The sequence below is a fragment of the Chaetodon auriga genome, chromosome 11 (genome assembly GCF_051107435.1).
Source record: "Chaetodon auriga isolate fChaAug3 chromosome 11, fChaAug3.hap1, whole genome shotgun sequence".
NCBI lineage: Eukaryota > Metazoa > Chordata > Actinopteri > Chaetodontiformes > Chaetodontidae > Chaetodon > Chaetodon auriga.
The window spans coordinates 12,076,570-12,102,318 of NC_135084.1; the positions used below are offsets into that span (position 1 = coordinate 12,076,570).

The 25,749-nt window shown below is 40.5% G+C and overlaps 1 protein-coding gene across 1 annotated transcript in view; it reads left to right on the forward strand.

Moving 5' to 3' along the window:
• Positions 1-56: 56 nt before the first annotated feature.
• Positions 57-25,749, forward strand: part of wdr27 (WD repeat domain 27) — a 37,126-nt gene continuing 11,433 nt past the window's right edge. The window contains exons 1-22 of the mRNA XM_076743512.1: positions 57-194; positions 607-748; positions 998-1,122; positions 1,328-1,441; positions 1,585-1,636; positions 1,912-1,982; positions 2,077-2,191; positions 2,323-2,425; positions 4,195-4,286; positions 5,055-5,119; positions 5,344-5,456; positions 6,428-6,501; positions 10,418-10,487; positions 11,158-11,226; positions 11,317-11,420; positions 12,178-12,267; positions 13,138-13,259; positions 14,954-15,087; positions 16,073-16,170; positions 16,943-17,064; positions 19,355-19,452; positions 23,565-23,667. Coding sequence (XP_076599627.1) covers positions 57-194; positions 607-748; positions 998-1,122; positions 1,328-1,441; positions 1,585-1,636; positions 1,912-1,982; positions 2,077-2,191; positions 2,323-2,425; positions 4,195-4,286; positions 5,055-5,119; positions 5,344-5,456; positions 6,428-6,501; positions 10,418-10,487; positions 11,158-11,226; positions 11,317-11,420; positions 12,178-12,267; positions 13,138-13,259; positions 14,954-15,087; positions 16,073-16,170; positions 16,943-17,064; positions 19,355-19,452; positions 23,565-23,667 — 2,214 coding nt within the window. The remainder of the gene's footprint in view (positions 195-606; positions 749-997; positions 1,123-1,327; positions 1,442-1,584; positions 1,637-1,911; positions 1,983-2,076; positions 2,192-2,322; positions 2,426-4,194; positions 4,287-5,054; positions 5,120-5,343; positions 5,457-6,427; positions 6,502-10,417; positions 10,488-11,157; positions 11,227-11,316; positions 11,421-12,177; positions 12,268-13,137; positions 13,260-14,953; positions 15,088-16,072; positions 16,171-16,942; positions 17,065-19,354; positions 19,453-23,564; positions 23,668-25,749) is intronic.

The window sequence follows — 25,749 nt, forward strand, 5'->3', positions numbered from 1 at the left end:
TTGTATTCGCTCGCGGCAACAAACCACAAAAGCGGTCCGGCCTGGCAGGAGCAAAGATGATGATTGAAAAGCTCAGTCTGGATTGTGACAGACTGCTGTCACACCGGCAACTCGCATGCTGTCACTCTTATTGTGGTCTACCACTGCATGGCAAGGAAATGCTGATTTACAGTAATGTGGACACAGAGCTGAAGGTATGTTAAGAACGTTTTGTTAGTTGTGTGCAAGGAAACACCTTCCAGGTATTAAGCATGTCATCTGTTAGCTAGTTAGCTACTTGTATATGCAAACTATATTAAAGGCATACACTTTGACACATTAGCTATAGCCTATTTGTTTTGTACAGGCTCACTATTCTGCATGCGTCATATTAAACATGGGCCACAATCTGGCAGCGTTAAGACAAAATAACGTCTTACAATGCAATGATTTATATAGATGTTTTTAAGGTGGGGAAAGAAATCTGTTGATTACAAGGCTGTGTTTAATCCTGATCAAAGTTCTGTATGGCCTGAAACTTAGTTTGTTCATATTTTATATGGTCACACGCAGACAGAATTCATTTGTTACAATGTATTCTGTATTTTACTTAACGTTTGTCCACAGCCCCTGCTGCTAACTGGCCACCATGGTGAGGTCACTGCCATGACTTTTGGAAGACGAAGCAGACCTGTTCTCCTCTGCTCTGCCTCTGCTGATTATATCATCGTCTGGGATATTGATCAGTGCCAGAGGAGAACACAGGAGGGTAAGGAAATAGTTCTGTGTGTGCTCATGCGTGTGCAGCACATTTACTCCCTTGGTCAGAGTTTGGCCTGTTCTGTTCAACATGAATTTAATGCAGTGTTGTTTATTTTATTCACATTAAACTGTAGAGGACACCTTTGCACACATTTCATATGTTGCACTCTGAGTATGATGCCAGATCACTTATGTCTACTATGCTCATGAACTTCTTTTGCTTTGAATACAAACAGACTGACTGATTTGTTTGCAGGTAAAGTCGCAGCTGGAACAGTCATTGGGACTTTGCTGGGTGAAATCGTCCATCTTTCATTCTGTTTCTCTGATGAACGAGTGGCTGCATGCTCAGGAGCGGCTGTATATGTTCTCAGCTCAAAGGTACAAATGACTAAATGACTATTTAGGCCACTTGGCTTGATATGTAACTTTCTTTTCCTTATAGGGATTGCAAATTGCGCTTTGTTGTACTTCACTCTGATTTATCGGATGTACATCACAACACACGTCTGTCAAAAAATGTGTTTCTTCCTGATGGTTTCGTATCCATCAAAGGTCGTCGTTTCATTGTTGTTTTCCACATCAGAGACATGAAGTGATCTCTACCTTGACCGGCCACCTCGGACCTTTAACATCGGCAGAGTTCTGTCCGTGGAATCAAGACATTCTTGTCACCACATCAGAGGACCGCACTTTTAAGGTGCTGACTCAACGACAGATAGATTCAAAGATTATTGTCACACTTTGATTTTGTGACAATGATGTTTATTTGTGTACACAGCAAATGCCAAATATTACACACAATGTATTTACTATAAAGTACTTTGCCCTGTTTCTTTCCAGGTGTGGGATCTAAAAACTGAAGCTGTTTGCTACCAATCGTTTGTGCTGTCAGGTATGATACTTCTCTTTATTATTATTGTTATTTACTTTTCTTATTGAAGCAAATTCATTTGCCTTTCCACAATAAGGCTCATTCATTTTAACATGACACACAAGGCTGGAATCCTCTGATTAAATTTGTACAGCAGAGGTGGTAAAATCACAAGTATTAGTGGGATGTATTTGCAGTCAGAAGCTGTTAGTATATAAATTAGAAACAACTATCCAAATGTAGGTGTCAGGACTTGGATGTAAGCCGACTTGCCTTAAGCAAATTCAATTCTTTAGCCTCTCCGCTGCTCAGTGTGTTCTTCCTGGAGGAGAACAGGCACCTTATCACCGGCTCAACTGATGGACAGGTTAGTGACTGAGGCACACAGCCCTCAACTTCTCATAGTCACTATCAAGGCCTGAAATTCCACAAGCTGTGTAACACGCTTGTGTCTGCTGTAGGTGTGGTGCTTTTCTCTCCCTGCGGACCACAAGTGTCACCTGGTGACCAAAATGGACCTTCACAAGATGGAAAAAAGACATGACATGCACAGAGGGACTGTGAGTCATCAAGCAGGTGACATTACTGCGCAGTAACAGATGACATGCAGTGCAGGCTTTGTGGATATGACTTTGATCAAATGCCTGTTCATAAATCCTAACCCTCTTTATCGACAGAGAAAATTGATTAGATTACTTTCTTGACAGGTGTCACAGAAAAATCAGCCGTAGATAAAGTGGAGACTTCAAAACCTGTCCTCAAGATGGCTCTATGTTGCTCATCGGCTGACACCAGTAGTGACCATAAAAGGTAAGTGAATAAGCTCCATAGCATTCATAAACAGTGTGACATGTTTATAGAAGGTACAGGATGTCTGGCATCATTAGGTCAACACAAAAACTCACTTTCTATTGGGTTGCAGGTTCTTGCGTTGCTAATGAGCAAGGTTTTCTGGGCCTGGTTAATATTTGAGACTCCTGACTCAGTGCTGGCTTAATGACACGCCGCATAGGCCATGATTGGCCTAAGTGATAATCTGATAATGAAGGCCAGATTCCTTCAATCTTATCTGACTCCTAGGTGCATTTCCTTTGAATTTGCAGGCCTACATAAGCAGTTACAAGATGGATGGACAGATAAATAGATAGAGGCGTGAATCTTACTGTGTTTAAGAACTGTTTACTGCATTTGTTAGTCACAGGAAATTACAAAGGTGGACTTGACTGCTGTCACTCTCAAGCGCTCATAGTAGATTAATGGACCTTATAATGTGACTTCACCATGAGGAAGAATTGTTTTATTGCATTTGTCACAAGGAATGTTAATGTTGAAGCAGGGCATGGTGCTGTCAGCACTGTGACTATTCTAAAAGGCTCCATTGTGTTGTTATTTCCCCAAGATGAAAATTGTACGTCCGGGAAAATATTCCAAAAGCTGTTCAAACATAGTTGACTTGAAAGAAACAACAAATAGCTGCACGTTTCTGTCATTAACACTATATAGATGTCATACTGTGACAAAGGCCTGGAAAAAACGCTGCATCTTTATTGACTTCCTGCACATGTCCACACAGTCACATCAATCTTCACACATCACAGGAAACTTTGCAGGCTCATAACATAAACTGTTTCAGGCTGTTAAAACATTTGATGTTATGACAGGAAGCAGGTACTTAAAAATCACAGACATAACTCTGTGTATTTTGTGGACCACTGGAATGAAATGGACGTTGATTCCTCATTGCTCTAAGCAAAGCACATGATCTCAGAGCGACATCATTTCAGCTGTCGACCCAAACAGACGTTTTAGTGTAAAGTTCATCGGCTGCATGATGTCTGTATGCAAACACTGCTTTACAGGCTTCCATTTGATGGGTCCTGATGCTTCAAATCAGTCATTGTTTTTTGCACAATCAAACAAACAAAACCTTACAAGGCATTTACAATATCTACATTTGCGTGGGTTGTTGACATATAAAAATTTATAGCACCTCTATCTAAAATACTAACAGATCCATTGCTAATGTTAGTATGTAAAAAATCTAAAATCTAGACTTTGGCGCCTCCCTGTGGTAGAATCAGAAAAGACACTGTGGCATTCAGCAATGAACGCTGCTCATTTTTCTTCAAGCTTAAACATATTCCTTCAGAAGAGTTTGAACGATGCAATAATCGCATAAAAATTCCACACAGAGGCGCTTTAATATGCACAGAAGCACACACCCAGCAGGAAAATAATGATGTACTAAAATGTAAAGCTTGTCTAACAGTAACAGAACCTCAGCATGTAGCAGGAAGTGGATGAAAAGGAACCCTCCGACTCAACAGCTTCTTCTCTCTGCCCTGTGTGGCGGTAGTTTCCATCTTTCTGTGTGTACATAGTTTAGACTACATGAAGTCAAAGGAAACCTGAATGAAAACCTATAGTCCTATGGTGTGCAGGCCTCACCACTCCATCACATCAGTATGTTTTCCTTTAGTATGTGGTTACACCAGCTTTCCTCAAATGATCTGAAAAAATGCTTTTCAGGGAATCCTCTAACACTGTTTTTCCATACATTTCTGTGTGGGCCCCTGCAGGGACAACAGCTGGTTATGTATTGGAAGCTCTGATGGCCTGTATGTGGTGGATCTGGCTGCCTCAGAACTCCTAACAGTACTATATTTCAAAGGTATGTTAAAGCATTTTTGCACAACCGGTGATGATTGATTTCAAGCTCCAAAGGGAATTTGCTGCGTCCTTCTTCTTTCCATATCCTTTTTGCTTTGACATAGTCTTGGCATAGTAAAGTTTCTTTCAGGAGAATATCCCCCCTTGCAAAAGACACCGCAGCATCCTCAACAAAATCTTTCAGTTTTCTTAGTAGCATGAGTGAGACATCTCACTGACCATAAAAGTCTGAATTGGCCAGTTCTGTCAGTACTTGTACTTATTAACTGGACAAATACTTGCTTTTAAAGTGAACCAAGGGCTCGTCATTTCTCATGCAAAACCTTTCTGAGATGCTAGTTATGGACTTGCATTTCCAGAAAAGAGCAAATCCTGCTTTCTCAGTTTGGTAGCAGGAAATATCTCAAAGTTGTCTCAGCAGCCTTCATGTAGCACCAACCTTAGGGTCTTTTAGGTCAGTAATGCACTTGTTTCCCCCCTGTAAAACCCATGATTTCTCTTGAGTTAAACACATGTTGAGCTACCCAAAGAACCATTTTGTGTGGAGTTAACACCTTGCACCCTCAGCAAATACTCAACACTGTAAACTCTACAAAGGTATATAGATTATATCTTCTAATGACATGTTTAGAATGATAGCTTCTGTTTGCTTGCATTGATTTTCCAAATTCATTTTCATGTCACTTTCTGTCCATAATGTATGGCATCTGATGCATATGAACTGGAAACTAGATGCATCCAAACATATAACTGATGTTCGTTCTTCCAGATTACCCCAACTTGAGCATCACAATGGCTGGGTCGTGGTCAATCTCTCCAGCATGGGGTAACTCTGTGAGTGTCTTGATAAACCTGAGGGAAAGTGGTATTTTTCTGTCCCTACAGAGAAGCATTTATGTAATATAAAGTTGCGTAAAAGCACAACACCTTGACTTACTGTTCTCTCTATTTCCCTGAACTTTATTCATAAAGTCATTTTTTTATTTCTCTTCTTAAAACATTTGTGGACTCACGCAGTTGTTTGATATGAATAAATTCTGGAATTCCGTGTCACACAGATGGTGTTCTTAGTGAGTGCTCTGTTTACTCCATGCGTGGCCTTGTTGGAGTTACGTCTTTGTGACCTGGAGCAGATCTGGGCTTGTGGTGAAGGCCTTTCAGTTTTCCCGAGGTAAACCTGGAGTTAAAGGCACATATTTGTTGATGCTGCATGTTGACCTCCGAGAGGACAAATGGTCCTTTTTGATTTCAAAAAGTCTTTTTCTCAGGGACACTTCGGCCTCATCTTGCATACACAGGCATTCTTGTTAAAGGACAACCTGAAGTACAACAGTACATATCTCAGCTGCTTGTATTGTAAATATTATGTTATTCTATTTGTTTGTTCAGTCACAATCGTACATCCTATATCATGAAACACAAGGACACAAGAGAGAATTGTTTTTCTGTAGCTCACGTCATCATTTGGGTCCAGCCTGGATCTCCTCTGCCCAGTGAATGACTACACTCTGTGAACATTTTTTATATGTCTAAGCTTTTAAATCCGAATGAGTTTTAATAAAGCTCCCCGCACTGGATATGCTCCTTAATCCAGAAAATCATAGTTATTACTTTCACAATAACGTCGCTTTAGAAATGCCAGAAATTTAGAATTGTCCCCCGGGGAGGGAATGAAAGGTATTACCTGTACCTCTGTAAATTATTATTTAGCAAAATCCAGCAGCACCAATAAATAGTGATAATTGAAAATAATAATACATGTGCTGCGTTTTTCTGCTTTAACAAATTTGTGGTTTATGAGCCAAAGCATAATCATGTCAGCTTGTTAAAATTAGCAGAAATACTCCATCTGTAGACATGTGCTTTCTCTCAGACACTGGTCACCTGACCTCATCAGCAGTGGGACACAGCAGTGGGCTCTGTTTTTCAGTTGGCCTCCTGCCTGTTACTCCTTCTGACTCTGACATTTCCATATTAACTTGGCCTATTATGACCATTCTTGCCATCTGGTTTTTCATGAGTCAACAATATCACGGTACTGAGAATTAGAAGGACTAATAATCCACAACAGTGGAAAATGCTGTGCTCCTTAATTTCCAGTAACCCCCTCCTCCCCCAATTTCACCCCTCCCTTGTTTTCAGTTCTCCTCCACTGCCTGAATCTCCTCTGAATGCTGACTTTAAGAAGAAGGAGCCCAGGCATCCTAAAAAGAAAGGTCAGCACCCCTGTCATCGTCTGAACACTCGCTCACCTCTCACTTATGCTCATGCACATAAAATAAAAAAGGGAGCTACTGCTGTTTGATGACTCTGGGTTTTACAAGTATGACCCATTTTTTAGTTCACTCAGTGTCTGGCCTGTTGGTTGTTTTGCTTGGACACAGAGGATTCTCTTAAATTATATTTATTGTCGGTTTATACAATGTCTGTTTGGCTATTACAAGAGCTACTGAGCATCTCCTCGTTATCTGTAAATATAGAGGCTGGAGACGACTCCACCATTTGCATTGTTGTGGGTGTTCAAAATAAGACTCCCTTCAGTTTTCATTTACCACATGGACAGGCACTTCAAATTATGCACCAGCAAGAGTACAACATATTTACATTGATAAATTCTGACTTATTAGCCCAGCTTGTTGTATGGTTGCTTATTGCAGTCGTGGATTCTGAGGTAAATTGAGCCTATTTGTGGCTCTTCAGCATATCATTAGGATTTGGCAGCTTGAAACTATTCTGCTGGAGACCTACAGTGCAGTATACTGTGGTTTACATGTTGCTCTTACAGAGATTAGCGCTGAGAAAGGCAGTATTAGCCGGACTCCCCACAGCTGGATTGAAGGGCGCTGCCAGTGCCAGACTGTAGGAGATCTTCAGGGGCGTCTAGTGGTGCTGCGTGACTGCAGTGTCAGACCGAAAACCACAAACATTTACGGACTAGTGAAACCCACCATGCTGCTCCCCATGCAGCTCTCTGTTCTTAAGGATATCTGCAGAATTGTATACAAATTGCACCATAAACCTCTGAGACTCCTGGAAAGGAAAATTGTAAGTCTGGCACAAGTCTGACAGAGCTTTTTCAAAGGAACTGTGAGTGCAGATTAGATATCTGTTGTCATGTGAAACTGCCTTGTAACAGAATTGTGAAGTGAACGAGGACTGTTGGCTTTTTGAGACGATGATAATCAGATGGCATTGCTGTTTGGAATGATGTCACTGATCTGAAGTCTAGTTGCCTGGATTAAGTTGTTGTATAGTTAGGATATCAGGGGACACTAAAGCAAAAAGTTTCCTCACTTTGTCCTTAATTGTCTAGAAACATGAAACGCAAAAGGAGCAACAATTTATGGAAAAATACTTGGTGCTCATCTACGATATTGAGTGCTGCAACACACCAGCCTACTTTGACGTGACATGGAGCACGAAGCATCAGTATCAGTCTTCTTTTCAAGAGCTCCTTTGCTAGTTTTGGATGGAGAGAGATGGGAAAAACAGGCAACTGTTTGAATGAAAGAGGACAGTGTTTCATGCTTCTAACTATTATTCCATTAGTCACCACTTTACAGTAACTACAGTACAGAGTAGCTTATTGTTTCGTGAATACCTTCACATTGAGCTCTCTATTAACGTTTCAGTTTGTGCTTAGTGTTTTATTTGCAGAGCTACATGTAGTAGTACATTATTTGCCCTCTCTGTACATTTCCCTGCAGTGTGCTAGACACATGTTCCACACATTCTTCAGGTGAAACATGATTTCTATTGCTGTCAGACCCTTAGTTTGGCTCCATATTCGCCATTCCTGCCAGTATTCATTTACCCTGCCTCTGATACCTTTTTGCTTGCGCTCTCGCTCCTTTCTCCTACTGTGTGCCCCACTTTTCACAGGTCAGTAAGGCAATAATTCATACCAGAGAGTCTGGTTACAGTCAAAATAATATCTTAAAGACATATATACCTGCTATGGTTTGTACACTTTCAGAAGCTTGAATTATTTAGTCTTTTTCTTGGGCCACATTCAGCAGCGAACTCAGAGGGAGGTCTGAGTTTTGCCGTCTCCTTTTCTCTGACTGAGAACAAGAGTTAGTGGTTTACTTTAGAATAAACTCTGGGGCTCGCCTGAGCCTCGTCTCTTTGAATACAGGCAAACCAAATTGTAAAAGGAATCACTGTCACTTCTTAAATTCAGCCACTTCCAGTTTTTAGCCCACAGGTGCAGACGCAAACACAGCAGACCTCATGACCACTGTGACCGCAGCCAAATCTTATTGTTACAATAATCATTTTTTTGCTCTTAAGGTGTTGCATCAGAAGCTAACTTCCATGTTTTGAGCTAGACTGGAGAATTTCAATATCATGAAACCATTTTACTGTAACGGTTAAGACAGATTAGGCTAAGTCTGATCTAATGAGATGTGAGCTGTAAAATGAGCACTGCTGTGATTTCACGCAGATGACTCCACTTGGAAATTTGTCTGAAACTCTCACTTTGCTTCAAATGGCATCTAGTCTCAAGTCAGCGTAAATTATGAGGTTTTTACTGCCCTATAAAACTAAATGACCATTATATATCAGCAGGGGGTCAATAGGGCTGCTGAGTAATGCCAAGTGATTGTGTCGCCAGGTAATTCAATTTCTGGCCTGAAATGTTTCATTTCCAGCTCATGTATAATCTGTTCTATGTCAGGAGATACTTCCAGTACATCACCTCACACACAACACAATGGAGGATTGGAGGAAGGTGATACTAAGTGTTCTGAAACTAAGAGAAGCAATAGCACATTTGTTATGTTCTTTTCTTATGCTGTCTTTGTTGATTGATGCCATACAATACCAACGTGACCAGAGTGAAATATCAGTTTCACGAAAGCTGTTTCCATGGAAGGAAATGACACTGGCTTTTACAGAAGCAAAACAGCAAGAAGAGTATCAGCAGTGATGTCCTTTGGGCCAGATATAGAAACAGCATGTACCAAGAGAAAACTCGAATTTCAATTCAAAATCCAAGGAAAAGTTGAGCATCAGTAATTGTTCAGAGGTTGTTAAGTGTACTTTACCGGAAAATACCCTTCAAGCCGAAACTGGAGTGAACATTGGCACTGCTGATCAAAGATGAAAAGCACTCCCAGATAAGAAAGGATTGAAAAGAGATCCAGATGCGCTTCTTTTTGATTTTGACTGGTTGGTTTCACTTGCATTGAATTTATTATAGTGTTGGGAGCGAGCCTACACTGAGTCTTACGAGAGTCTAAGCAGGACAACTGGTAGTATCCAGCAGCCAAACACTTGGTACATCACAATTAGCTGCATTGGCTGTGTTTACAGCATCAAGCAATCTAAAATTTTTAGGGTTCATGTTCAGTAACTGTGTCACTAAACTGCAGTGCCATGCAAAATGAATTACTGTCACTGAAAAAACAAACGCTGTGTAAAATATACTGCTGCATGGAAAGAAATTCAAGAGCTGTACCTAAGAGCTCAAACACACAGTTGACTTGTGGTTTGCAGTTCTGTTAGTCAGCGAAATTCATGAATGAATCATTGTCGGATAAGTCCTTAGGGACATTACATTATTACAGGTTAATGTCTGTTAAGGTGATAAACTCTTGTTGAATTGGAATCAAGGCTGTAAACCAAATCTGTACATTACATACTTTTTCTGATGCAACTTAAGTCCAAGGTTGCCTCAGAGATTATCTGACTTTTACTTACTTCGCCTGTATTTGACAGGAGAGCAGTTTTTGGAGAGCCTCACACATTTTAATGGTTGTGGAAAAAGTGAGCTCATTGTAATGTAGTGAAGGCACTGTCAGGGAACAGGGAGCAGAATGAACCATCTCCCAGTTTGTGGCTGATGCATTTAATGCTAATGTTCACAGCGGTCACCCAATAATATTGCATCTTCCTTTCCTGGTATAATCCATGAAAACCCACTACAGTGCAATGAGTAGTTCTATCCTAATTATGGACAATAATGAATAGGACTTTCCTTTAGACTTCTGACTCATATTGTAACATCTACTCTTTTATAATTGGAATCTTTGTTTTGGGCGTACATACTGTAGATCATTTATACTCATGCAAATACTTGTGTTTGTCATTCTGTGTCTGCTGGAAAACCTTATCTGTTTTACAAAGGAGGAATAAAGGAGCAGCCTCTGGTCTTCCATTCAAAAGTGAAGTCATCTGGATATACCAGTGCCCCAAGGTAAGTTCACCTTTTAGCAGAAAATCAAATTAGGCTTCACTGCATTGTCCAAAAAATGGATGAGGGTAAAGAGCAACTTTAAGTAAGAGGAGGAATGGAATTTTGATTCTTTCTTTTTCTTGGGTTTCTTTATTTTCATACTTCCCCCAGGTGGACCGTTGCACTAATGTTATGTTTTCAATGTCTAAAACGTATTCGCAGAATTCTGTCTGTCACAGCACTTGACTTCTGTCGGCCACTTAACCCTCATCCAGATCAGGTTAATGGGGGTGCAGAGCCAACCTTCTGGGGGTTTTCAGGCACTCAAAGAATTAGCTAGTAGAGGCACTTCCTGCAACTATGACTGTGGGATCCTCCTGGTCTGGATCAGGCTCTGAAGTTTTAAACATGATGAACACCAATTACCTTCAGCCAACAGCGTTTTACAGCTATTTCAATGACAGATCTTTTTGAACGGGGTCAACTTCACCTCCGCCAGGAGACACTTGGAAGCAATGGTTACAAGCTCTGCGGTCAGAGTTCTCCAGTAGGCATTCCTAGCAAAACCCTCCAGGCCTGTCACTCGTTTCTTTATGCAACAATCCAAATAATGAGGTATGAAATAAGGTTTGATTAATCAAGTAAGCTGACACATAAATTGTCACATTCATTTTTTTGTGTTGTTTTTCAGAAGAATCATGTTTTCACCTAAAACAAACTTTCAGAAGAATCCCTCCTCGAAAAGGGCCACCAAAGATGGGTAAGCTGCCCCATCATTGAAAATACAGCGTTGACAAAGTTTTCAAACTTATTTTTGCTAAAAATACTAAACTTCTTTCTTGTCATTTAGAGGTTTGCTCCTCAGAGATTATCCAGCAGACAGTCCAGCACCTACTATTCCACACAGTCATCTAAGCACCGGCAACAAAGCAGTCTGCTGCCTTCAGTACTCAGGTTAGACTGATTTGCTGCTGCAACACTCACTATATTATGTAAAACACAGTCTAGTCATATATTTATGTGAGCAGCCAGTCAGTAATGATATGTATATTATGTACACGTAACATAATAATATATGGTCATTTATTATTATATATGACTTTGAGTAGCAGTGATCACTTATAGAGGTGGCTTGATGCTTACTTTTACTGGATTCACAGTAAACGTCATTGCAACTGCACTATTTGAGTGCAACAACAGAGACTATCTGTCCCTAAGACCAACTGGATTCTGATTACGTCTGTGGAAAGTCTGAACTGCTTGAAATTCACATGAGTCCTCAGTTTACCCAGAACCATCTCATAGTCATGTGTCAGAACCACAGGATAGTCCTCCACAATGCTACAACAGGCATTTTACATTTATTTGAATTGCAGAGACCCTTTGGAGCCTGAATTCCTAATATTTTATCAGCAGTAACAGTTTGAGATTGCCTGGCAAACAGAAAAGAGTTATATATTGCATTCAGTTCCATCCTCTACAGGAAGGGTGAATTAAGGTAAAACAATAATATATGAATTATGACCGGCAGTAAATTAAGAACGCTTTATTGTTGTTACAGAATAATACTGCATTTTGGCATTAATGTTCCTGTTTCAGACTTCCCTGCTGTTTAGAAAACCCATATGATATTTTATTTTTGGTAATAATAAATCAGCAGTTGACTGAAAAATCCTAATAAAAGGATTTTGTGTTTCCTTGTCTTCCCCAGGTGATGGAAAACAAATCCTGTGTGGTCTTGGAGACAGCTCAGTGTTTTTGTACAAGTCCTCCCTCAGTGGCAATCCAACCGTCTACACAGGTGCATGAGGTTGACATGAGAATCCATACCTTAAAAACCTCGGGGTTATACAGTGTTTGCTCTCAGTGTTTTTTGTCAGCAGCGCATTTGAATGCTGGTGTTCACGAAAAGAGTGTTTCATTTATGCAATTTTCATGATTTTATAATAGGGCTTTATTAACTGACTCACAAGTAATGCTGACATTTTAGAGCTAAAGGTTAAGATCTTACTCGTGATGTTTTTAAGAGACACAGAGGACGGTCATCCCCAGCTTGGATTTAGGTCAGCCTTATTCGGGCTACTCCGATTAACATACTTTGAAATGGATCCATGGATCCGTGGCTTAAGATGAAAGACTCTAAGAAAATCCAAATATTCACTTACTCAGCTATCACTGTCAAAACTGTAGATTAAGAGTTTTGTTTTGCCAGAAAAACGTGGTTTGGTTTTATTCCAACGCAAGAATTTTTCACATGCTGTTTTTGTTTTTGTCAGTCAGTAAAACCTGGGTGATAGCTGACAGAGAAAGATGAAAAGGGCACATTGTTTTCTGAGACCAACTAAGTTTGAAATAATGGAAGTTCTTCCTCTCATACACACTATTGAAGTATCACTCAGAGCGATCCTCTGGGCCGTAAACACCGATTGGTAAAGGAAGTATATCCATGCATGTCAATCATCTGTTTCGCACTTGATGGCTCAAGTACAGCGGGAACACAGTGTCCACAAGGGGGCAGCAGAGATAAGAGGACAGAAGCTGAGGTGACGACTAGGTCACCGTGAGCCCCGTCTCTTCACTCTGCCTGACTCTCTGAACACTACCATAAAAGTAAATGCTGCAGCCGCGCACTGTCTTTCCAGGTTGGTTTCAAACCTCTCTTTATCTGCAGGCCATGACAAGCCAGTGAGCAGTGTGAGCTGGAGCCTCAGCAGACAGTGGTGGCTGAGTGCGTCACAAGACCAGTCTCTCCGAATCTGGACCCATGGCAGTCCAGAACCTGCCATTGTCATGGTAAATACCCCATGCATTCACTAGCACATACTTGTACTTTCTTCTATTTTTATTGCTTTTTTGTTCCGTCCCTGTCACCTTAATCTTGACCATCACCACAACATGCCTACATACCTTAAGCCTTAATCAAACCTTCACTCCCTCATTATTCTAAGCCCAAATCCTAACCATAAAAAAGCAGTGAAATGAGGACCAGCCAGAGTGACTTCATATTGCAAAAATGTCCTCACTGAAGATCTAAAATCTCAAATTGGTTTAGAAGTAAAAGCAAGAAACTACAGACACATGCCGCACAGATTTTTCACTCTCACTCCTGTCTGCTAAGACGGCTGTGATTGCTGTGAGGATTTTGTCCCTAATTGCAGTGTTGTAAATGATGCCACACTTGAATGACAGTAAACCAGTGGTTGCTACTGGATCCACAACATTTTGCCTCGTGTTTTCATTTGCTCTAAAAGTATGTTTCAGATTTAGATTCTGTATTAAGAGATGCGTAGTGCATTCAGGGTGCTGGAAAGGGTGCATGACATGATTAGATATGTTGTTATAATGCAGGTAAGAGTCACTTTTTCCTTGTCTAATAAAAAATAGCCTAATGGAATTCAAAAAAAGGGAGCCAAATTAATTGAGATGATGAAATGGTGTGTTTCTTGCCACAAAGACTTTGTCATACAAAGCATCTGCTGGACATCACATTAAATGGGACAGTCAGAAGTGTGTCTCCTTCCCCATGCCAAGTGAAAACCCTGGGGTCTCCCCATTTGCTGATGCTAACCATCCCTGCTTTGCTCGACTCAGTGAGATTGTTTCGAGCTTGGCCGGGTCTTCAGCCTTTGACTGCTTGGTGCTTTTGTGAAACAACTTGGCAACAAATGCCAAGTCATGTCAGGAACAGGAGCTCTGTTGGGGTGAGCCAGAATTACACATAGCTTTGCGCAATTATCCTTGAAATCTCTAGAAAAAAATAACCCCAAATGACCACATAGTGTTCTTACAATTTCTTGTCATTGGAAGTACTTAGGTGATTGATAGTTGGTAGATCTGACAGGACAGCCCATCTGTTTGCTTATTTCACCTTGTGAGACTCTAACTATGCAGAGGAACAATGTTAATGTCTCATGCAGAACGTTTCTCATAAGGATGTTCATTGTTGACTTCACTCCCTCCTTTTGTGGAACAAATTGTCTTTGAGTTCCCTTTTGAACATTATGTGAAGAACACTTGGATGAACTATGAAGACACAAAAATGAGGACAAGTTGGTTGTTAAGAGTGTTAGAGCAAGAATCAAGATTTCCATGGTCTGCTGTTAATGCCCACATGTTTTAGTGGGATAACACAGACAATACAGTATGTGCAGCAGACTGTCACTCCACAATTGAGGGTGTTGCGTGTATCATTTTGAGCAACAAAAAAGCTGAAGAAGTGTACAGTGTGGAGTACGTAGTTAGATAAAATTATTGAGGGGTTATTATTTAGGGTTTTTTATTTGTTAGCATCAGTGACATTCAGTAATTAGAAAAAAAGACAATTGGAAGAGAGGAACACTGAGAAAAGGCATCCTTATTGTTGATATTCCTATTCAATTCAATTAGGTTCATTTTTTGTTTTAGAAATAGAGTTTTTTTTTGCATCATGAATGTCTCAATAGTTTCAAGAGATTAGCTTGATTTTTGTCTTTTTCTTCCTCCTTTAGGGCGACAGTATGTTCTCCAAACCCATCAGAGGTGCTCAGTTTTACTACCTCGACAAATTTCTGCTTCTGGCATCTGGACCCTCTTTATACTTGTACCTGTATAATGTGGACATCACACATGACAACATCAAAAGGTAACTACAAGTGATTGTTATGCAGAACAGTTCAGCATCTATACTTGATAGTGATGCATAAAGTACTTATTTATTCCACTATACAACTATACTCCTGGGCTGTACAAACACAATAAATGAGGGATGGAATTGTAATATTCCACTTCTATATCAATATATCATATTTACTGCTTGTGCCTCTTGTAGTCGATATTTGTTAAATGATCTTCCCTGGAAGTCATTTATGGAATACCGCTGAAAGAAATGCAGGGTCTGGTACTGGCCTCACAGATCGTGTTTGTGTCCAGACAACTGCCGCCTGAAGCATCAGAACATTAAACATATCACATTGTGTTACACAATGGCATACATTCAAACCTCAAAGCTGCTTAGTAGCAGTATACACATCAGAAGTAGAGTGAGCATTTTTCACAGATTTAAACCAATCATCTGTCACTTTTCGTCTCCAGTCACCCAGCTACTTTAATAATGACAGCGAAGACACCTATTACAACAACATTGCAGTGCAGGTAAAAAGGGGGATACAGATCAAAGGATTGGCCTTTTTTAAGACTTGTGTCTTAAATGCAGGCTTTGTTGCTGAAGCTGGCTTTGTGACTGATTTGATGGAGGGCCTGGCTTTATTTAACTGCTACCACAGACACTGCTGACACTCATTACCACCCAAACTTCTTTACTGTGCACTGTAAACTGTCAGGGTTTATTCTGGAGGCCAGGGAAGTGACTATAAAGAGCCTCCATACCCTCTTTTAGCAGTGCATGTTGCTTTTTCACCTCTTTCCTCTTGAGTAGTTATTTGTGTCAGTAAAAACAAAACCAGGAATCAGTTCTTAAGGGTGGTGCCTCCTAATGAATTCTCTCCTAGAGCCGTAAAGTTCAGATAGAGATGAAGAATGAAAGGTGTGCACGGTGATAATGTTACAATTGTGATCATGTGTTTACCTTGACTGGTTTAGAGAATGATGCAACTTCTTTTTCCTGGTAGATATCTGCAACGGAGCGTCGTCAAATTGGCAAGATGCTTTAGGACGACATCAGCAACAGACATCACTGCTGTGTCTGCAATCAGTGATTTCTTCTCTTGTATCCTTTCTCTTATTGTTATTCTGTTATAGTTTTGACTGCACTGATGCTATGGAGGGAAAAGTGAACCTATCCCATAAGTAGTTTTACTCAGAGCATCTTATTGGACCACTTCCATGTCAACCACAGCAATCAGCCTGTGCTTCATAAAGTCTACACATATCGCCTCAGGGCTTCCACTGCTGACTGTACCTGTAAATCATTTAGGTGTCTTTAATTTTTCAGGAATGTCTGCATTCCAACCCCTTGTTAGGGTTTATGGTACATTTACTTTGCAATAAATCCACTGAACTGGGTTGCGTTGGGATGAGTGAGATCCTGTCAGGAGTTATTTTACACCACTGTGCTTGATACTGGCCAAATGGAAAATGGACATACAGTGATTACATTAAAAAATGAGTTTTTATAGTTTTCTATATAAGTAATAGAGTCATTTGTTTATCATTAAAAATCCTTTGGAGATTATTAAAGAGACCTAAAGTGAGAGTTTTTGAATGGACACCATGCAAAAGGAGATTCTCTCTCACTTGCTAGAATCCACGTGTTTAACACAGCATTACAATTCATAAGCAGAAATGACTTCATCAAAATGGCTTATGTGAGTTAAAAAGTTTGTTTGTTTGTTTGTTTTTTACCTTGGATTCTGGCCTTATAGAAAAATGTTCGAGAAGAGTGATTTTGAACACACTGCATCATAAACACTTAGATATCCTGCAGCTTGTCTGCAGCAGGCCTATTGTTCGTAAACATTTCTTCCTAAAAGCTGTCTCAGACATCGTTCTGGTCTGTGGTTCAGATCGCTCCATTCAAGTATTTGACATGAACAAGGCTACAGTTGCCTCGGAGCTGCCTGATGCCCATAGCAGAGCCGTCCACTGCGTGACACAGAACAAGGTCAGGCCATTTAAATATTCCTACGAAGAAATCGATTGTCCGCATAAGAATGTAAAAGTTCCATCTATTACACTTTACTTCTATACAACATTATTTTGATCCCTTTATATGTCGTGTACATACAATAACGTTGAGTTTGACATTGACATTGTCTTATCTTTATTATGAGTGATTGTTTCCTAGTTTAAAGTCAGAGCCTTTATATAAATTTTAAAATGGTGGATATTGGAAACACTGCTTTCAATGGATGTGTCCTGTTGCTTGAAGAGCTACGAAAGTTTCCCTTAAACCCTGCACATTGGTATCCTGAACTATTTTCTTTAAAATCACTTAATTTTCTGAAAGACACACATTCATTGTTTGCAGTTGCATTGGTTCACAGTCTTTTTTCGCTCATTTAGAGCTTGACTGAAACGGAGGATAACCTCCACCCTCTGTGAATGAATAGAGGCAAAGACGTCTCATCACTCCACAGGCAGACTGATTTACGTTAAACCTCACCCACACAGCAAAAAATTTGCTTGACTTGGCATCAATTGGTGGTGTGAGCCCCATCTTCCACTTTACTCTTGAAGGGTCTACTATTTGGCAGGTATTATAGTGTTACGTAAGACATCAAGAAGCATCGCGCGAGTTACATAAGGCACAGATCGTCTTCGAGGGAATAAAAGTGTTGCTTTGTGGTGTGATTAAAGAAGGTTGTGGTTTCAAAAAAAATGTCATGGTTACCCAAAAGTTTCCGCGACAGACAGACGGGACATGCCATCATCAGTATCATTCATCTTGCTGAGTGTTTGAATGTGAACCCCTGGTGCATCAGGATTAAGCCTGCCATAGGAGATGGCAGGAGGAGATTCCATGCTGGATGAAGGCTTCGCAGTAATGCTGTTCCGTGATGCAGTTTGGGTTTATGTGGCCGTACTCCCACATCAGTATCTTGGACCTCTGTGGGCCCAATTTGCTGGTGTCTAACAAGCAGACAGCGTAGGCCTGTATCCACATCCACTATAGTGCAATGAATAATGTAGCACTGCATTGCTCAAAATGAAACTATAAATATCAGTGATAAATTCATGCATTCGAGACTGGGTTTTCTGCATATAATTTACATTTCTGTATAGCTATCACATTACATTTTTACAGAGAAATGAAAGTCCTGGTTTTTCTCCATATATAGTCATGAATGTTTGCCAGCTTTGTAATAGCAACAAAACCATTAATTTTAATCATAAAATCTGTGGAAATGTTGACCTGTCTTACAGATGCTTATATAACTTCTTGGAATACAGAAACGAATGTGTTTGTGTGAGAGAGGCTTGTACCCAGTGACCCTGAGGTATTGACGATAGTCACTTCTGTATGTTGACCTGTGCATACTTGACACTCCGGCCAGCCTGGATTAGCAGGACACACTGCAGCTAGTGGCATGGATTAAATGCATTAAGGCACTCAACTGCGATACACACAGCTGACTCTACTCCTTCAACACAGAGGTGTCTGGTCTTTGTCACGCCAGCTATTGTGTGCCACGCATTGTGGAAAGCCTGCAGTGTGTTGTTTCAGCTTGGCTATTGCGTCAATGTGGGGTCCTCCGCCTGGATGGCCCAGAGCCTTTGGATGCCCGTAGGGTTAATACCTGCGGATCAGAGGGATTGCCCCTGCTTGGAGACTGCACACATAACATCACTCTTCCCTCCCCTCTTGCTTTCTCGCCCCAATGCGGACCAAACAGCAGGAAGTGCAGCATGTGAACCAGCTTTTCCCACTTCAAATTTCCATCACCTCCTCTGCACAATTCACCTGGAACTCATCAGAGCCGAGGAGTTCTCGGAAAATGGAACTGGAAATGCCCTCTCAGACTCCCATTCTCACATTCTTAATGGAAATCTAAACAAAAAACACCCACCGCTGCTCTCTCGTGCTTGGTGTGAAAGTCATGTATGGAATTTATGTATAGATGTGCAGTGGAAATTCTATATATATAGCTGAAGCTTCTCCCAGCATGGAACACAAAAGATGGAAAATGACACAAAAAGACAAATGAACACGAATTTTGCTTCCATTTCAGTTTTCTTTCCAGCCCCAATGAGCTTAGATTGTCGTTAATGTCATGTCCTACTTTTGAGTACTAACAATGCTACCTGGAATAATGATAGTAACATTCGCCAGTACAGGATATACAGAAACGAAATGTTCCAGTACTGGACAGTAAGAGAAGCAGATTTACAACCTATTTCAGTCAAGCATGTGCTGACTAGTCATTTTTGTTTTTTTTCTGCACATTTCGCAGGGCTCCATGTTCAGCACACAGGCACCGGATTCATATAACCTCTTTCTCACCAGTGCAGTCACAGATGGGGTGAAGATCTGGGACCTCCGCACACTGAGGTACTATTGATATAATCTGTTGGATTTGTAGTCAGTGCCCCTTTAATGTGAAAATCAGGCCAGAATGGTGCCATTAAACATCTATGAGTATATGCATAAGTGCTTCTGTTTCTTCAGGCTTTTCAGAAGGTGTTCAAAGCCCTGAAGCAAAGCATTGGTGGCGTTACAGTACTGTGTGGCAACGTGACAAAAACAGAAAAGACTACCACCTAATTCTTTAACTTTTTTGATGACATTTTGGACACTTATACTGCTATCCGGAACAACTAGCATGCAATTCTGAAATGACTTCCTCAGTATGAAATTATAGCGTTTTGCCATGAATTCAGAATTGAATTGAACGTGTGCAACCTCTATAACAGGTTAGCGTAAAATGGTGCTCATGTAATATCTATGTCCTTTTTTCTTACATTTACTGTGATAAGAAACTTAAGTGAAACTGTTTGTAGTGAGTACTCCAGTTGTTTTGTACTCTTTCGACTAAGGCCTCAGTCTGGCTGAAGGGTTGCTTCATCAAATCAGTCAGAATTGCCTAAGGGCAATAAATGTTGAAGCACATTAACGAAGAAACCATTATTGATTTTTTTTTATTCCTCTGCTATTCCTGGAAGTGCAAAATTGCTTTATATTCAGATTACATAGACAGTCTTTCTTACACAAACATTCCTCAGTTGATGAGTGAATCGGCAATTGTTAAATTTCCAAAGTGCGTAGCCAAGAGAATTTTTCTCTGGCCCTTACCAACAGATATCCATATAAGGTGGATAATTCAAGTAGGCTCTCTTGGATATCAAAATGTTCTTTTTGGCCTGGTCGAAGGCATTATTGAGTATTTCATTTTTTCACGTCTGAGACTCCGTCTATGTTTAACTCCTCATCCCAGACTCCATCAAAAACTTATTGTTATCTGAAAAATATTTGTGCCTGGTTTCCAGGTCACCTTCTGGCTCTGAGAGCTGTCATCAAGCATCCCTCAGTGCGGTTCCTCTGAGGTGAAACATATGGATGTATGAAAACAATATGTAGACACATTTTTTTCATTTTGTTGGCCCTGTTAATTTTATTTCCCCCTTTGATAAACCTTATGTGGCTGTTTCTGTGGCCAGTGCTAACCACAAAAAGAGTTACAGCTCCCCTAAATTAACGTTTCTATAAATTTCTTTTTATGTGAGGCTTTCAGCTAATGGAGCTAGTTAAGTCAGCTCTAGGTTTTATGTTCATCGGAGTCTCCTCATGATATAATAAGGTAAAATAAAAATGCTTGGAACAATCTGTGGCATGAGAAGAGCTTGCAAAAGGTGCTCATGAGACTGCTCATCATGATAATCAGGTTGACTTATTCAGTGTAACTTTTTCTTCTAAATGGAGCAGCACACTTGATGATACTGCCATGGGAAATAGACTCGAAACTCACAGGAGAGATCAGGACAATCTGGCAACTGGTAGAGCCGAGAGCCGACCTTAAATACTCCACACCTAATCAGCCAGATGCGCCACAGGTGCGCAGCTGATTAGGCGGAGCCAGCTGAGTGTAGGAAACCACACCCAGCCTAGACAGACAGGGGAACAGACAGACAAATAATGCCAAGGGAAAGGGGGAAAAAGATCCTAACATAATATTTTAAGGGGTTAGGGAGGTTTTAGTGATTTTGCTGAACTGGCCCTTTATACTCTTGAATGAACTACAGGAACTATTGAGATACATAAAGATACGGTAACGTCTGTGCCTGATCTTAGTGATTGTAATGATTTTAATCAAAGCAGGAGTAAACTTAATCGAAATGGCTTTCTCATCAGTCTAAGTTAAACATAAGTGCGTGGAAATGTGGCTGGTAGGCAGAGAGTAGCATAAAATCACTCAGGAAACCAATGAGGTCAGGCCCTCTCTCACAAAACCCGACTGATTAAATAAACAGTCATGTTAAGTTTGACATTCGCAGTTTTGTCTGGGTCATTGCCATTTTATCAAGAACAATGTAATAAATTGTTTTGCAATCAGAGTCATTAACTGAGTTATTTTATGACTTCATTGTGCTTGTCCATAAACCAGGCTGATGAATGACTGACTGGGTGAAAGCCAAACATTTTTACCCATGGCCATTGTTCAGCACAGTTAACAGAGTAGTGTTCTTATTAGACACAGCTCCATTGACAAAAGCTCTAAGTTGGGGCAGAATTGGTTTATGTTGTAGTCTGTCTTTGATCAAACCAGAGAACTTCCAGAAAAAACACAATGGGAAATGTACAATTCTCTCAGTGGAAACTTCTGATTTTATTCTGGTCTGTCATCAGAGAATACCCAGCACCTCTCGTCCCTTTCTTCTCAGACAGTAATTGAATGTTTTTGAATGTTTGCCACACTTAAAGAGTTTTCTAAGCGATGTAAACCACGGTAAGCCCCCCACCCTTCACTCACCCCTGTATTTCCAAATGATGTGTTTAAGCGTACAAGGTTCCAGTATAGCATTTCCAGCATTTTGCATAAATCAGACCCACTCAGATACTGATTGTAAAGATAGAGAGAGCAGATGGGGATCTCTTTGGTTCAGTGATGTATTAAACTTCAAACTGGTGGAATTTCCATCTGATACATTCATGCAGGGCTATAGATTATATCCATTGTATTAAGTAATATCAAATAGTGCAAGAAAACGCAAACTTTCACCTGATTTGCACTGACATGGTTAAATTGGGTGAAATACATTGGCTGCAGATAATGAGCTCTGATTAGCCTGACACTGAATACCCAGGTGGACTCAGTAACCATACAGGCTCGCACTCAGGAGTATCAGACCCTGCAGTGCAGTCTGTGTTAGTCATCAGGCAAAATGCTGGATAGTCATCACTCAGACAACACAGAGAATTGTGTGTGTGGAGGATTCGGCCCAGCATCTTGTGTCCCCTCAGTCAAAACATTAGATCCACATTCTGACCTAGAAAACCAGACGAGTATTTACTCTGACTTGTTAAACTGCTTCTTATCAGTATGATAGTGACAGGTTGTGACAGCTCAGCTGCAGACCTGACTGCCCAGATGTACTGGTGGGGATTTGGAAACAGATACTTCTCATTCGTCTTGCTTAAGTCCAAACTAACCTGTACACATTTAGAAGTATTAACAAAATATAAAGAAATTGTTTCAGACAGTAAAAAACTTTTTTTCTCCATCAGCTCCACAGTCAAGGCTGTGTCGCCTCTATTTTTTTCCCATTTGATTGGTTGCACGAGCTATCAATCACAGCGAATTTTCATTTGTCTGTTTTCTCTGGTTAAAAATGAGTCCAGAGTATGGTCAAAAACTCCTGCCAGCATGCATGGAAGCATGCCTCCACTCCCCTCAGGACCCCTCCAGCAAGTTTTTTTCTTTCTTTTCAGTCAGGTGGCCCTTTTTTGAAGCTTTGTCAAGACTCTCTAGGTTTTTGGCTGAACCAACCAAATCTAATGAGGTGTTCAGTTGCAACCACTGAGGCGTTTTGAGATTACTGTGTTGAGGCCTGTCTGGGTAGATAGCATTGTCAGCTGGAACACCTTACAACAGTAATGTCATCAAATATAACATTGCAGTTGTATTGACTTGCTCCTTGGTCCTGGGTATATCAAATTTCTTTATGGCTACCACTGAATATGACCTACTTTTAGTCCAGCTTAATGACATTAGCATTTGAATGTCAAAGGCATGCTCTCACCAGATCCTGTCCACAAGCCTTGCCCTGCCAAAATGCCAGCCCATATAGAGCCCCCAGCTCAGCTAGCCGTTAGTGGCATTGTAAAGACATTACATGCTGTTGCAAACCAAAATAAACGGCACATAAGCTGCACGAGGGGCCCATTCGTCATCTACTTACTTCTCCTTCCTGTGTTTTGCTTGAGTCATGCTCAGCTCAGTGTCCACAGCTCATTCAAACGTTTGTAAAATGTGAGCTTTGTACACTAATAGACTTTTAATCAAACAGATCACTTGGACAAAAAAAATGGCTGCGCTCATGTTTGAAACACTAATCATGCCCATACAAAGACATCTCACTTCTCAAGCACTACTTTAAAAATATGATATTGTTGTTTGTTAAAGATGTCCTCGTTGATTTCTCGCACTGTGTCCACCTCCTCTTCAGGTGTGTACGGCGCTATGAGAACCATCTAAATCGCTGCCATCCATGCTCGTCAGCCATCTCACCATGTGGTCGGTTCATTGCCTCTGGCTCAGAAGATAACTGTGTAAGTTATAATACTCTGTACATGTACAGTGTGTGCTTCATTCCCCACTGTGTACACTTCTCTAGTTATACTGTATCTCAGACAGTCGGGTTATTTAAGTGGAACTGAAAGGGCTGACAAAGCAATTAAGGAGGCTGTCCATCAGTGCCACATTCTGTATATACAGTGTTTGGGTTTATGAAGTAGAGCAAAACAAATGTTGATGTCTAATGTGGCATTTCAATGCTGTGTCACTGTGTGTGGCCAGTTTACAGAGTCTTTGGTGAATCTGCTGTCAAGAAAGCAACAAAACAAAGCAGCTTGTGGTATTTTCACAAAATTCTGACAGTCATGCCCACAATACCATAATGCAAAGCGGCAGATCATTCTGTCTGAATGTTCTTACGTTATTTTTGTATCCGCCACCATGTGTGTTAAGTTGTAGCTGCAGCTGACCGGAGGCATCAGCAGCGAAGTGTTCTGACTTCGCACGGTGAATTATTTTAAATATAATTTGTGTTGTTTATTTCTTACCTGACCTTGTACAGGAGGAGGAAAACAGCAGAATATCTTTATCGGTTTCCCCTCCATTTAAGGTGAAGACTGTTCATGCTTGACAGAGATTTTTATTTGGACTCGAGCCTTTTTCCATAGAAGTCAAATTCAGCATTCATGTTGAAGCACTGTTTAATTACTTTTCCAGACTGTGCTTTATACCTACTTTCAAGACATTTTCAGAAGACTGCCTCCCTTCTCCTTATCCACCTCTCTTTTCTTTTGGTGTACGTGCTCGTTGCAAGCAGTGGAATAATATATGCATGCTGTTGGTTATTATTAATTATGGGGACTCAGCACCGCACCGACATTTGAGAGCATCTCTGTCGAGATCGGACATTTCCAGCATTTCTTGGAAATTGGGAGAGTGTATGGTAGTGAGCTGCACCATATTTATTTGTAGCTGCCCTGAGACTTCCATAAGCCAGACACATTTGTACTTGTCTTAATATATCAAAAAGCAATCATGGAAAAGAAGAACCCGAATACTTTAAAAAGACTCCCTAGATCATATTACACATTTTCCAAAGAACACCAGGCCAAAAAGTGGAATAGGATTTCAGTGTGGTCAGTATTAACCTGTTGTATGTTCAGTTGAAATATATATTATTTGCACTCATTTTGACTTCCCCTCTTATCATCTGACATAAAACTGATTATTTAGAAGACAGCAGTTTTCTTTTTTGAATTCTTAATCAAGACGTATGCCAGGTGAGTCAGTTTCCACACCTCAGACTCTGCTGCCGCTGCTCTCCACTTCAGTTAATGTTAATATGAACTGATACAGCTGGAGATCCATGTGATATTTAAGCATTGCTGGGAGAAATTGTTTCTTCCAAGAATCTAATGCCCTGTTAGGCACCACACACGTCATATGCCTTAGACAGGAGACACTCTACCCGTGGACTGTTTGACAGAGCTCACTTGAAGCATTTTGCAGGGAAACATAATACAAAACAGCTGCAGGAATCTGATGAGTCGTCGTCTGGTAACAAACATCCCCACATCTGTTTTTATCTGTGCTCATGGCACTGAAGCAGACAATCTTAAAGCTCACTGATTGTAATTAGGGAAAAAAAACTGTGCTAACAAGCTGACAATACATTTACATATCAATCCTAAGATTTCGAATTTAAGTGTTGATTCTAAGATGTCTACACGAGTGTTATGCAATTTTAGTTTTTAGCACTCGAGACTAAGTGCAAAATCCACACACACACACACAAACAGAGGGATGATTAGCAAGGCTTTTACTACCTCAAAGCAGAAAATAACAATAACATATCCACAGTGGTTCATTAGTTAATCACTCTCAATGTTGACGTGCTCACTCTTTGAGTGTGTTTTGATGTTTTAGATTGACACTTTAAAACTTGTTTAACTCCTCACTCTGCTGCAGTGGTGTAGAAGCGTACTCCAAGGTGTGTCAGTACGCTGTGACATCACTGTTGGGCGTGGTTACAGGTGCAACAGAGCAAACCTCTTACCACAACCATCAGTGATGCTGGATACATCTCACTTGAACCTTTCAACAACCTTTCAGTCTGG